The sequence below is a fragment of the Centroberyx affinis genome, unplaced genomic scaffold (assembly GCF_046629955.1).
Source record: "Centroberyx affinis isolate AG114_WGS23_722 - 3 ecotype Tasmania unplaced genomic scaffold, CSIRO-AGI_Caff_v1 ptg002443l_1, whole genome shotgun sequence".
NCBI lineage: Eukaryota > Metazoa > Chordata > Actinopteri > Beryciformes > Berycidae > Centroberyx > Centroberyx affinis.
The window spans coordinates 118981-133225 of record NW_027280685.1 but is presented as its reverse complement, the minus strand read 5'-3'; the positions used below and the strand labels follow the sequence as shown (position 1 = coordinate 133225).

At 42.4% G+C, this 14245-nt stretch overlaps 2 protein-coding genes across 2 annotated transcripts in view; both read right to left on the bottom strand.

Moving 5' to 3' along the window:
• Positions 1 to 14245, bottom strand: part of LOC139656316 (copine-8) — a 170819-nt gene that overhangs the window by 42028 nt on the left and 114546 nt on the right. The gene's annotated exons all lie outside the window — the stretch shown is intronic.
• celsr1a (cadherin EGF LAG seven-pass G-type receptor 1a) overlaps positions 1 to 14245 on the bottom strand; it is a 113108-nt gene that overhangs the window by 66311 nt on the left and 32552 nt on the right. Inside the window, exons 2-3 of the mRNA XM_071533852.1 lie at positions 1209 to 1564; positions 416 to 704 (exon numbers count right to left, since the gene is read on the bottom strand). Of these exons, the coding sequence (XP_071389953.1) occupies positions 416 to 704; positions 1209 to 1564 (645 nt within the window). The remainder of the gene's footprint in view (positions 1 to 415; positions 705 to 1208; positions 1565 to 14245) is intronic.

Genomic DNA, 14245 nt, shown 5'->3' with positions numbered 1-14245 from the left:
ACTACCAAATCAGTTTAAGAATTGGAGTACATATTTTGAAATAGATCTCCTGTGAAAACATTTTGTAATTGAACACCGAATCCTGTCAGTGTTGGTGCCACACTACCCAGTGAGCTACAGGGAAGCTGCACAACCACAATCTCTGCATGCCATAAATTGCAAAAAACAAATCCATCTGAACAAGTCACTTAGCATATTAGTGAGTCTTAATCATCCTTTCCTTTATGTAAGTAAAAAAATTAGACACTTGGGTGATATCATTTCACTTGTTTCCAGTGCAAAATGAACTAAATTGCAATGAACAGGTCAAATTATGTCACCACACTGGCAGATGTTTTAGAGAGTTTTAGATTCAATATTTGACAAAACAACTTGTTAAAATGGACACTTTTTGCAGCTTTGTAGCTAAACTCACCGGTGAAGTCCTCCAGGCACTCGCAGGTGTACCCCCCCTCTCGGCTGCGGCACTTCCCGTTGTTCCTGCACGGTCCCGAGTAGCACAGGTCGATCTCGGTCTCGCAGTAGTCCCCGGTGAAACCTGCGGGGCAGCGGCAGCGCAGCCCGTTGATGGGGTGGATGGGCCGGAACAGGACCGTGTTGGAGGTGATGAAGGGAGGAGAGCTGTCGAACTTCAGCACCGACACACACTTCATGTAGTTCTCACACGGCTCCCGCAGGCAGATGTTGTCGTCAAACGGCAGCACCTGGAGAAGGGCAGATTTAAAGGAGCATTTCGGTCAAATTAAAAGCTTCTTTTCAATATTTCTTCTACAGTGACTGCTTTGTTATTTTGCTCTCAGAGCCTAAACCATATCCTAAGATGATGATGATGCATTTCATACAGTAGCATAGTCTTTATCTGACAGGGGAAGGACTAGGATTTCAATGAGGTGAGTATGTATAAAGTGTGTGTGTGGGTGAACGCGTACTCATGTATGTATCCTTCATTTTCTGTGATATTTGGCCACATTTCTATGTCCCTTTGCACTATTTTACAAATCATTTTATGTCTTGAGTGAGGAAAATACAATAATTTATTAGAACCAGGCAGTTTCCGTGCCATTTCTAGTGTTAAATTTGTTAATAAAACCAACTGGCGAAGAGGCTGCTGTGGTTTTAAAGTGTAAAGCATTCTGTTGAAGAGTGTGTGCATGTTTATGTAAATTTGTGCATATGTGCATGTGTGCCTCCATGTGCAAATGTGTTACCTGCTGAGAGGAGATAAGCCTGAGCAGAGTCCTGTTGAGGTAGATCTGCTCCTGCAGCTCCTCGGAGGGGAAGTACCTCCCTCTGCCCGGAGCGCCCCCCGGCTGCAGCGCCGAGAAGGTGACGTTGAGGATGGAGCCCCGCACGTCCGTGTCGTTCTGGATGTTGAAGACGAACACGGCGTCCCGGTTGGTGGAGAGCACGGCGGCCACGCCCTCCAGGAAGAGGTTGAGCAGGGGCGAGAGGAAGCGCTCCTGGGACATGTTCTCCAGGCGGACCGTGATGCTGTTGGTCAGCATGTCGTCGGTGATGATGGTGACACGCAGCGTGCAGAGGGCCACGACCCGGTGGATACCGTCTGGAGAAAGAGAGAGAGGAGAAGAGGTGAGATAAGACGAGATGATTTGACTGTTTACGTACTTCGCACATCGGTGGATCCAAATGTCAGTGAGAGGTACCTTTGAACTTCAGCACCAAGAAATTAAGTAACATGACGTCAGTAAACTGGACACAGCACACTCATGTTTACCAACTGATCTGTGATCACTTTATACCAAGGGAAACCAAAGAGACCAGAGAGGAAAAGATCTAACGTTGGTGAGTTCAGCTTTCTCTGGACGGAGCGCTGCTCACTGCTGTTTAGGAGACAGTTTGGATTTCACTCTTAAGTCACGTCCTGTGCATGGAGAAGTGTCCAAACCCAACAGCTCAGTTTCATTTGGGCAAACAGGGTGAATCTACTGAGTCTCAATTAGGGAGGATGGGACACTCTGCTGTATTGTAGTGTAATTTGTGAAAATCACACATAAACTCAACAGACAAAATATACCCAGTGTTATAACGATGGACGATGATATGACATTATGACATTGGGTGAGAGTTAATGGTTTATCCACTCTAGACAATTCAGAAAGACAGAGTTGTCAGTGACTGAACAAAGGAAAGAGAGGAGCTGTCAATAATATAATGATGGATATTCAAGTGTCATATCTGCTGGAGTACTTGAAATAATCCGGTTAGGGAGCTACACAACTGCTGCACTCCGGCCTTTTAAGGGAGAAACTGAGGGAGAATTGGTCAAAGTGAACAGCAGATCCAATTTGAAATGTGTTTATCCAACCAGCGCCTGGCAGTATGAGGCCACAGCCGCTTTTTTTATCTTGCCGACAAAGATCAAAGGACCCAAACCAGCCACTGTGTCCTTACACATGAGGTTTTAGCCAGGTGAGTGGTTTCTGTGATACAGGAACACATTAAGGCGACGAAAACACACACTTGTAAAACAAAAGTGTTTCCAATGCTTTCTGGAGGCAAACAAAAGTGAAAATCGGATAAACATCATCAAACAACATTTGAAAAAATGTTTTAAAAAGAAAATGCACCTATTCATACAAAAAACAAATTATGCTAGGCCTAAACTTTTAATGCATCTGGCAACTTAAAGGATAAGGCTGGTGTTTTTTAATGCATTGCTTACCCTCAACAAATTCTATGAAAATAACAAAATCAGCAATGATTTTGTTTTGCCAACAAGTCTCATCCATGTAGCCGGTGCCCAATGCATGCCATGTCCCAGCAGCCATAGAACTCCATTGCAGTAAAAAAAACTATTAAAAACAGGTCAAAGAGCCATGCTGCTGCTCTGCAGCATATTTCATCATCGTGATGCACCGGGCCAGCCGACTTTTTCCTCAAACAACTTCATAAGCCGTTTGCCATCTCAGGAAAGTAGTTCCGTAGCACCGAAAATAGTCCCTAGCGTAATGAAGAATTTGTTCCCATTTGAATTTGATTTGGTAATAACTACAACAGCCTGACTTTTCGTGGTAACAGTTAGCGATTTTTAAAATTGAAACTATGTCTTTGTGAGCTGTATTTAAAGGTTTTTAGCTTACAATTGGAGCCAATGACTTCCAGGTTGACGGCTAAAAACGGTACGTGGGAAGTCAGAAAGTAACGGGAGTAGAGCAAACGCATTGTTGATTTTGTTATTTTCATAGCATTTGTTGATGGTAAGCAATGCATTAAAAAACACCGGCCTTATCCTTTAAGTTCTTGACTGACAAAATACTAACACTTTTACAGACTAGATCCTCTGTATTTATAGACTTAAAGATGACATTCAGGTATTTTTTCCCCCAAAGATATATATATGTATATACTGTACTGTAGGCCTATATGTATCAGTTTTGAATAGGAAAATCTATTGCTCAACCTTTGTTTGAAATGATAATCACTTATGACTCACATGTGAGAGAGCACTTCATTGTAATTCTACACAAAGGTGAACTTGTTTTCTTTTGTCAGAACTTGCCCTAATAAATTATGGAAATCAGAGGCAGTGTGCTGACTTTGAGATTACAGTGGCATTTCGAAAAAAATAAAAACGAAACCTGTGGGTCACATGACTTCTTATTATTGTCGTCTAAGCCCTGGAGTGAGGCTAATTAAAATTCAGTATGTAATATACATAGGTACACATTCCACACAACATATGAAAGCAGGCAACAATGCGGGCAGAGAGGTGGGGAAATAAGAACCAGGTGAAAAAAATCCCATCCTCATTAGAAATATTCTTCAACAATGTCAATAATGTGAGAGTGGCACCTTAAATATAGAGTAGTGATGATTCTCCTGTAATTTCCTGTAAAAGGTGTGTGTATTTCTCTCCCACCTATTTCCTAAGTAGTATTATGTTACAGTGAGACTTGGAGAGACGTGACGAGCCCATTGTCCTGATTTCCTGCCAGGGCGCTCTCTCTTTCTGTCTCTTTATTTCTCTGAGACCTCTCTCTCTCTCTCTCTCTCTCTCTCTCTCTCTCATTGTCTCTCTCTTACACCATTCTCTCTCAGTGTCTCTAAATCTATTTTCCCTCTAAATCCTCCTCTCTCCCTCTGCCATATCTCTCTTCCTTGAAACTGAATTACTGGCCGATACTGGCCTTTTATTAAATACTGGATATTGGCCAGTCGTGTCATCCACTGCTGATTTGACCATAGCTACATAAAAACACTGTAAAACCTGCAATGAAACTGTATTTTCTTGCACATTTTATTCATTTGTTTAATTATTCAATAATATGTTTTGTAAATTAACTCATTTAACGATCTAATGTATCCCAGTGTTTCCCCTCCCTTTGAAAACGTGGAGTGGGTCACCCTACTGCTGCTAACCCTAACATAACTGCATGTATTTCAAAGTTGAAAAGTTGAAAACAATTAGTCTCAATGGAGAGTTTTGGTGTCCCATTGTAGTCTAAATGCTGTTTCAGAGGCTTTTTTTCCACCCTGAAAAGAATAAGGTTCTGTGGGGACACACTGAATACTAATGGAAAAATTAAACATAATGAGTATCGTTAGAAAATAATCGGAAGCTTCAGTACAAAAATATTATTAGTATCAGTCTTAAAACACCCATATCGGTCGAACCCTAACCCAAATACCTCCCCGCATTCCCCCCTTCTCTCTATACAGCGGCTTAACAGCTTGACTTGTTTGCTTGCTCTATGCTTTTGCAGCTAGATTGAATTAGGTAGCTGGCCGTCGGTTCAGATTCGGCCTGATTCAAGCCCCGGCTGGGAGTAATTGGATCAATCTAAGATTTCGGCCCCCGGGGAGGGTCGGGTCTGATCTCATACCCACTCCTGGCACAACTGCAAATTCTGGTGCCTATGGAGGGAAACAGAAGGCTATATAGGCTGCAGAGGGCATTGGCTGGGGTGAAATACAGTTACAACAGGTGGTGAGGCCAGATGAAATTCCCAGTGGGGTAATACTGTTGAAGCGGCGCGGGGAGACGGGTCGGGTTGCAGGGTCTTGCTGTACAGCACTGAGTACTTGAGTGTGTGTTGTATGTGTGTGTGTGTGTGTGTGTGTGTGGGTGTGACAGTCAGTGTGAGGCTCGACCACAGGTGCCTTGTCACTCTCACTCACAGATGAGGTCATTTCTCAGGACCCTGATCTCCCCTCACACACACACACACACACACACACACAGACACATACACATAGATGCACAGTCAATCAGAGCAGGGTGTGGACAGGCCGGCTTGTCAGGATAGCTACAGGCTAATGTCCAGGACTGCTAACCAGACTGGAGGTCAACTACCACTCTACTGGACTAACAGCTCACAACAACAACTCCATGGGCGGTGACATGAGGGTCTGGTAGTTCAACGCAGCCAAACTACTGCTGCTTTAAATTTCACAAACTGTGGTGCATGGGTGACAATATAGAGACATTCTACATGGGAATTTTTGCTAGCACTTATCAGCAACTGCTATCTTGGCCAGATTTTAAATCTCAATGAGACTATACCTGGTTAAATAAATAAAAATGAAACAGTAGGCCTATTCTTTGTACAAGACTCCTTAAAGCCAAATAAGTTAATCACATTTATTTTGTCCCATCGTCCTTTATCCCTGCTAAAGGTAATGTGCAAATCGTGCCAATTAATGCTTCAAAAGTCACCCGTGCCCAATAACAGTTTGTCTTACTCAGTTAGTCCATATAGCCTTTCATCTCTAGCCAACACCTCTAGACACTTTTACACAGCAGGGACAAAACCACTACCAGGGCAAACTCACAATCTTTGATAAATGCTGATTTTGTAATGACAGCCAAGCGAAACATGTCTTCTGGTAACAAGCGAATCACAGAATTGCTGTTTTGAGGTAAATTGAGTGACACAGACAACAAGTAAGCAATACCTTATATAGCTTGGAAGTGGAAGCCAGGTTACAACCAACAAGAGCCATAAAGTCCGCTATTAACCTTATTCCCACGGTGGTCATTTTGAATTTACATCACACAGCAACAGGTGGGAGGCTCTGCCCGCAAGAGCAACTAGCCTACAGCCCATATTTCTCACTGTTGTGTACCAAAGATACACATCATACAAAACGTTGGGAGCTGGACACACATTTATCATTTCACAGATTCCCCACTGAAAAACATATTAGAAACAAATGGAGCTCAAGAAGCTGGAAATTCACATTTTAAGAAATTTGGCCCACTAGCTAGCTACAGTAGCTAGCTAGCTAGCTAGCAGCTAACTAGCTAGTAAGCTAACTTCCCTTTTTTGGTCCATTTTCTTGTTTTTTCTGGTGTGTCTCCGTCGTCTGCCACTGTTTTCGTGCACAACGCCAATTCAACACACCACAAACACACAATTGCTCTCTCTCTCTCACACACACACATTAACAATTCACTCTGCAAGACCCTGACATTAAGCAGCAGCTGTAGCGTATTGAGCTGCAGTAAGTGGATGTAGTCATTCAGAGATAAAACACAGTGCTAACAGACAGAGTATCTGTTCGCTACTGTCTGTTTATTTCTCTACAGCGCTCCACACCTGTCTCTCTCTCTTTCTTCCTCTCTCTGTCTGGGAATACAATGTTATTCCACATGCCGCCAGAGATCCATCAGCTGATAGCTCACACACACATATAGATACACACACACAGGCAATACACACTCAAATAATAAGGCAGAGAAATTATGATACATAGGCTACAAATGGTTTTATTGAATAAAATTCTACTTTCCAGGCTAACAGTGCTCTCTCATACTTGTCTCTCTCTCTCTCTCTCTCTCTCACACACACACACACACACACACACAAACCTCATGCCAAGTCAAAACATTACACCAGTTGTAGAAAGTCAGATCAAATGAGTGTGTAACCAAGTAGGTCCTGACACAATCTGTTACCACTGCTGGGCCTAACTAAACACAACAGTAGCCCTCTGCAGCACACACACACACCCACCCACCACACACTCACCCCACACACACACACACACACACACAAAATGCATACACTTCTGACACTGAAAGCACTGCTCAATATGGGGCTTTTGCGGGCTGAATGACATGTTTGACATGGGGCTTCATCACCTATTCTCCCCGCACTTTAAAGGCAAGCCGGGCGATTCAGTTACTGAGTAAACTATCTCAGATTAGCACCCAGATACAGTCAGACGGACCTCACCTCACTTTCACAATCAGCAGCCTCAGAATTATTAGCTTCTAAAAGTGTGAGGGATTTGCACCTTTGGGACGCTCTGATTGGAGAGGAATGGTATAGGGAAAGACTGGTAGGGAAACCAAGGAGAGGACAGTGACATCACCGAAAGCTGCAGGAGCACAAAACTGGGAATATTTGTTCAGTGTTTCTCCTGCATTCATTCAACAGCGGTAGGACCCATCTATAAGAAAATTAACCTCACTGCTAGAAAAAAAAAAAAAAAAATCTTTTTCATCATTGTTCACCCCAAACAAACAAACTCACGGTACATGTAGTCCATATATCATGATGCAAGTATCCAATATTGCTACCAAATAACTAGATAGATATAGATTTAGGCTTGGGAGAGTTTTACAATCTTTTTCCGGGTGCATCCCCAACCCACACTATTTATAGAGCCTACCAGCTGCTAGAATGTGATCAATGGTAACACACACACACACACACACACACACACACACACTCGCAGAGGATGGTAATGGGCTGAACCCTGGAAAGGGTGTGTCACAGGCAGACGCCATGGAAAAAGACTTTCTATGTGTAAGCATGCCATCATACGCACACACACACACACACACATACATACATTGGCTCTCAAAAACAGACGTGCACAAACACAGTCACAGACACACACAGATTTAAAGAGGACTTGCTCCGGAGGGTATTTCAACAGATGACCCTCCAAGTAAAAACAAGAGCTGGGAGCATCAAAGCCGCAGTGTAATCGCAACACTTTTGAAGTATCATGGCTAAATCCTATCAAGTCTAAGAGTTGATCAGCCAAGTCCCTTTATTTCTATTAGCTGGGATGAATCTGCACGGGTCTGTTAAAATAATTAATAATATATTAATATAATAATACACTTCATTTATATAGCACTTTTTAAAACTGTTTTTAAAACTGTTACAAAGTGCTTTCCAAAGCACTCAAGATAAATAAATACACTGAGTACATAGACCAGAAGACAAGAATAGATTAAAAACCAGATGAGAAGTAAAGATAAAATGAAATGAAATGAAATGAAATAAGAATATCAGAGACAGACAGGGTTACAACCTTGGATAAAAAAAGACATAAAAGACAAATGAAATGCACACATACACCAGTATACTAGCATCAAGTGGGCAATTCCAATAAGTATCAGTGACATTTGGCTATTGCACTATCGCAGCCTGATAAAATCATAGCTGAGTAAATATACTTGCCTGATCAAACAGTGCTCAACACATTTATAGGTGTCAATTGTTTTATTGAGTATCCACAGAAAGATAGGCTGGATTTAGTGAGCTGTATCTGGATTAATTATTAACAAAACAAAAGCAGATATCAACAGGCCACACAGTTAGAGGTGGTGTGTGGTGGTGATGGCTGCAGAGGTGATAAGAGGTGTTAATGGAGTGTGAAGCAATGACACGCTTGTGTTTGTGTATGGGGACAAATGACCACACACACACACACACACACACAAAAAAACTCTCCAACACACTCAATCTCTCTGAATTTGTCTGTCTACCTCCCTAGCCCTATCTCTCCCTCTCTCTCTCTCTCTCTCTCTCTCTCTCACTCTCTCTCTCTCACACACATACACACACACACACACAAAATCTCTCCAACACGCTCAATCTCTCTGAATTTGTCTGTCGGTCTGTCTAGCTCCCTAGCCCTCTCTCTCTCTCTCTCTCTCTCTGTCTCTCTCTCTCTCTCACACACACACACACAAACACACACACAGACACACACACACAAAAACTCTACAAAACACTCAATCTCTCTGAATTTGTCTGTCAGTCTGTCTAGCTCCCTAGCCCCTTATTTCTCTCTCTCTCTCTCTCTCTCTCTCTCCGCTCTCTCACACACACACACACACACACACACACACACACAGCGGTCTCTGCCTGTGGTTTATGCCTGTCGTAACCATAACCGACATAAATCGTGGAATCGTGGACACACACATTCCTGCCAGCTGCCCAGCTGTCACTGTGAGTGACAATCACACACAGCTCGCAACGACAGACTGACCCACCCACACACACATGCATGCCCACTAGCTTCTAGTATGATGTTTGGTAATCACTAACTCAAAATAAAAAATAAATCAGAAACAATGCAATCCTGTGAAAATACCAGCCGATTTTCAATTCAGTTAGTTTCATAGAGTTTCATTTCAAAACCAGATAACTAAAGCTGCAACGATTAATCGATTAATCGATTAGTTGTCGACTATTAAATTAATCGGCAACTATTTTGATAATCGATTAATCGGTTTGAGTAATTTTTTAAGAAAAATAAGTCAAAATTCTCTGGTTCCAGCTTCTTAAATGTGAATATTTTCTGGTTTCTTTACTCCTCTATGACAGTAAACTGAATATCTTTGGGTTGTGGACAAAACAAAACATTTGAGGACGTCATCTTGGGCTTTGGGAAACACTGATCCACATTTTTCACCATTTTCTGACATTTTATAGACCAAACAACTAATCGATTAATCGAGAAAATAATCTACAGATTAATCGACAATGAAAATAATCGTTAGTTGCAGCCCTACAGATAACATCGTTTGAAAGATTTGACACCTCTCAAGGGATTATTACTGAACAAATTAGCTATCTTATGGTCTTTACTTTCAAAATAGTAACATTGTTGAGTATATAATCATCCACATTTCTGAAAAATCAATGGTTACAATTAATGCAATGAAACCCTGCATCTAAACTCTATTGTACTGACTTACAGACACACTTGACACAGAGATTCAGTTGACTTCAACTCTGGTGGCCAGAACCCCCCCCCCCCCCCCCCCCCCCCCCCCCCCCTCCGCCTCCCCCTCCCTTCCCCTCCCTACCTTGTAAAATCAACAACATTGTTTAGTCAGCCAGTGAGAGGGACGGTCAGAAAAACAACAGAAAACAAACAGGCATTTGTAAAGACGACAGGTTTCCCCCTCAGAGAGGTGTCGAGCCCACCAGAGAGAAGCACTTTACCCCTGTCTCACACACACACACACACACACACACACAAAGAAAGAGCATTTCTCCCCTCCTTCACTCCCACTGAGAGGTAAAATCCGGGCTATGCATTCTTCTCTCATAACAGCCCCACAGCTTTCATTTCATTCATCTTTTCATTTTATCAGCCCATCCTGGATTTCATTCTTTTCAAGTTTTTTTTTTTTTTTTTGCGGCTTAAAGCGAGCCACACAACACACATGATCTTTCATCCACTTTTCCTCAATCTCTTCTTTCATTAGAGCACACACATGCTGGGGCTGATGAAGTTATTTGCATCGTGCTGACATTTACCACAACTAAACAGAATAGTAATTGAGGGCCTAAAATGTTACAACCTTGAGGGAGGCCTGCCATTATAAAAGCAGGCAACCTATAAGACAAGGCATTGTAAAAATTTTCTCCTCCGTTTTTTTTACCCAGCAACACTTTTTATTGCACAGTTAAAGTTTTACAGGAGACCGACCAATGAAAATCACTAACAGGTGCTTTTAAATTCCTCACAGCAGCGGACAACTTTCTCCCTCTTTTGCTCTCTCTTTTTTTTTTTTGTTGGTTTCTTCATCCGCCGTTTCTCCCTCTCTCAAAGAGGTTTTCAAATATTTGAATCTATACAAAGGCTGTAAACTGAGCGGCTTCTAACCAATCACTGAGCAGAAACTCATCCGTCAGCTCCTCCCTATTGGACACACCTGAACACCGTTGGCCTATCAGGAAGGGCAAACAAACACCAAGCTTGACTGGAAAGGTGATCAAACACACACACACACACACACACACTCTCTCTCTCTTTGAACAATACAACTGGCAGCATTTAACAGCAAAAGTGCTTCACTCCCTTGCTTTTTATCACTCTTTCTCCCTCTTTTGTCCTTCTCTTCTCTCTCTCTCCAAAATCCATTAAAACACATTTCATTCTCTCTGTGACAGGAATTGCTGCCCCAAACAATAACTTTCCGCCGCTCTGAGCCGAGTCCAATAAGATACGTTGTCTCTCATCTTTCCCTCTGTCCTCCCATCTCTCTAATCTCTTTGTCTGTCCAAATTCCATTAAAAACGTTTTATTCTTCTTCAAAGGAAAACGTTGCCCCTAACAATGACTTGAACCGTTCTGTGCCGAGTCCAATAAGATATGTCATCTCTCATCTCTCACTCTCTTGTTTTCTTTCACACCGCCGCTAGTGCCAGCATCAGATCACGTATCAGCGGCCGGCAGACGCGTTCGCAGACATCCTGTATAGTGGGAAAGCGGAGGGAAATCACCCTGCAATCTGCCCTATTACAGAATATCGCTGTGACGCTGGCTCAGTCACAGCACCATCCATCAAACGAATAAAAGACGAACGGAAAAGAGAGATTAGGGAAAGGAGGAAATGAGGGAGGAACGTCTCAGGGATTTTTTAGAGCGGATTACAATGGAGAACGGTGCAGGACGGACTCTTAGAATAGAACAATCAGCAAATTTACTTCCATAGAGGAACTGCTGCTTTGTATTGTGGTGACATGGTTGTACACTGGGCTGTGTGAATCCCATGTGTGAACGTTTGTAATAGTGTGAGTGTAAGAAAAAAAGTCAGCAAATCCTGGGGGAATTCAAGGGGGAAAAATAACATGCTACTTCCAGAAGTATTTGCTCAAAACTGTTTCCTCCGTTCTATCAAACAACCCAAAGAGAGGAACCCCACATTGAATCAGAGCACCAAAATAATTTAGAGGCGGCACGACAGCATGCAAAGTCAATGTACGGACGTAAACAAGAGCAAGATGGACACAACTTTTCTTTCCAAACTGAACAACAAGCTCAGAGTAGCACCGCCTAGTATTTAAAGCGGGGAAAACTGTCCATTGGGTATTTGTGACCAGAAACACTGACCAATGACATCTGCATAGAAAGTTTATAAAAGATGCATTCCCCAAAGAAGACATTACAGGATTAAAAGACAGGATTAAAATGCAAGCATGATAGAATAACAAACATAATACTGAAGCATAGTTTTGAGTAATCCAAACTGTCTCATCATTCCCCGCCAAAAAAAAAAGAGTCAAGAAAAACATCAATCAAAACTACCAATCGCCCTGGCTGCTTTCTATTGTGTCAGGTGGCGTGCTTGCATGTCATCACACCAGTTTCATTTGCTTATCTATCAAGTCAAATGATCAAACTCATTCAAAATTTTGTCTCGCTTCCTGTCTGAACATACAGGTAGAGTGCTGAGCAGCGTCTCATTATATTAATTCAGTAGCAATGCAATCGTCAGCAATGCTAGAAAGATATAAAGACAATAGTAATTCATAATCTAGCATTTTTGCTCACTTGCTCACAAACAGTCCCAGGACAATTAAAATATTTAGCTAGGAGCCATTTTCTTTTTTTTCTTTTTTTTTGGGGGAGTTGTGGAAATTTTCATGAACTAAAAAAAAGAGCTACAAAAAGAATACAAACATAATAAACACAAAATACTTATCAGAATAGTAGCAACTAGGAGCTACTGGGTACTGGAACTGATATTGGCTACTGAAGCAAAGCTCGGATGCAGCACTGAAACTGCTACCAAAACCTCTAGAGGAAAAACTGCCTATGAGGAGTAAAACACTCCAGAGTGAGCTGTAAGATAATCTTCTGTGATATGATAACAGTGTTTCACATCATCCCACGCTGCATGTGTTGGGAACTTTGCCCGTGAACCAGTGGTCTTTTTTTTAAATGAAAACACAGGCAAACCCAGGATAGATGATTAACCACAGGAATGCCAGAGGCTGCAGGTTAACAGACAGAGAGGAGGAGGAGGGGGAGGAGAGAGAGAGAGAGAGAGAGAGAGAGAGAGAGAGATAGAGAGAGAGAGAGATGGGTTCTGAGGAAGAAAGCAAGATCTATAGAACCAGACACCAACTGTATTTTATCTCATGACAGTTTAAAACAACATTTTCTCACATGAAATAAATAAAATCCTACCGGTCTGCCAATGTCATTTCTTTAGCAACAATACTGCCAAAACTTAAGGTTATTGTACCGGTGGAATCATGGCCAATCCAAATTCAACTATTCAACTATAAACTGTAAAGAAATAGCACTTTATTACCACAATGATCGCAGTTTTACAAGAATTGAATGCAGGGCCACAATTGCAGTTACAACCTCTGCCAACTAGCACTCAGCAGTGGAGAGCTTACGCCTGCTATCGCTCCCCTGTTGGTGTTAATGTGAATGTGTGTGTGTGCGTGTGTGTGTGTGTGTGTGTGTGTGACTGTGGATGGATGTGTGTATTCGCGCATATCTGGAAGCACTCAGCGAAAGCCCCTCTCATCTCCTTCCCCAAGCTGTCAGCCATATTTATTCTCAGGTATGGCTGTCTGTCCGTCTGATCAAAGTGTTGTACAGATAGGGGCTAAGCTTTGGACACACACACACACACACACACACACACACACATACACATATACTTGACAGACACACAGACTTGTAGGCAGACAGATAGGGATGAAATGTTGATAGAAAGACAGAAAGATAGGGAGGGATGATGAAGAGAGAGAGGAAGAAAATGATATACTGTACGCTATATGATATATAGGCAAGATAGGGTGGAATGAAAACAGCACAATAAAGAATTAGAGAGACAGAGGATGTGGGAAGTAGTGTGTGTGTGTGTGTGTGTGTGTGTGTGTGTGTGTGTGTGTGTGTGACAGAGAGAGAGAGAGAGAGAGAGAGAGAGAGAGAGAGAGAGAGAGAGAGAGGGAGAGAGAGAGAGAGACTTGAATGAGTATTTCATTTCCAACTTGATGAACTGCAGCAGAGTGGCTGAGTAGTAAATTCTGTGTGTCTATACATCATGTCCACACAAACACACACACACACACACACACACACACACACACACACACAGCTGTTGCAGTCTAATTCCCCTGCACCACCTGCAGCTCTCCAGGGGGCCTAACAAGCCAAAGACCTCCCTTCATTTCTCCCTCCTCCTCTTCCTCACTCCTCCTCCTCTCGCTGTATTACC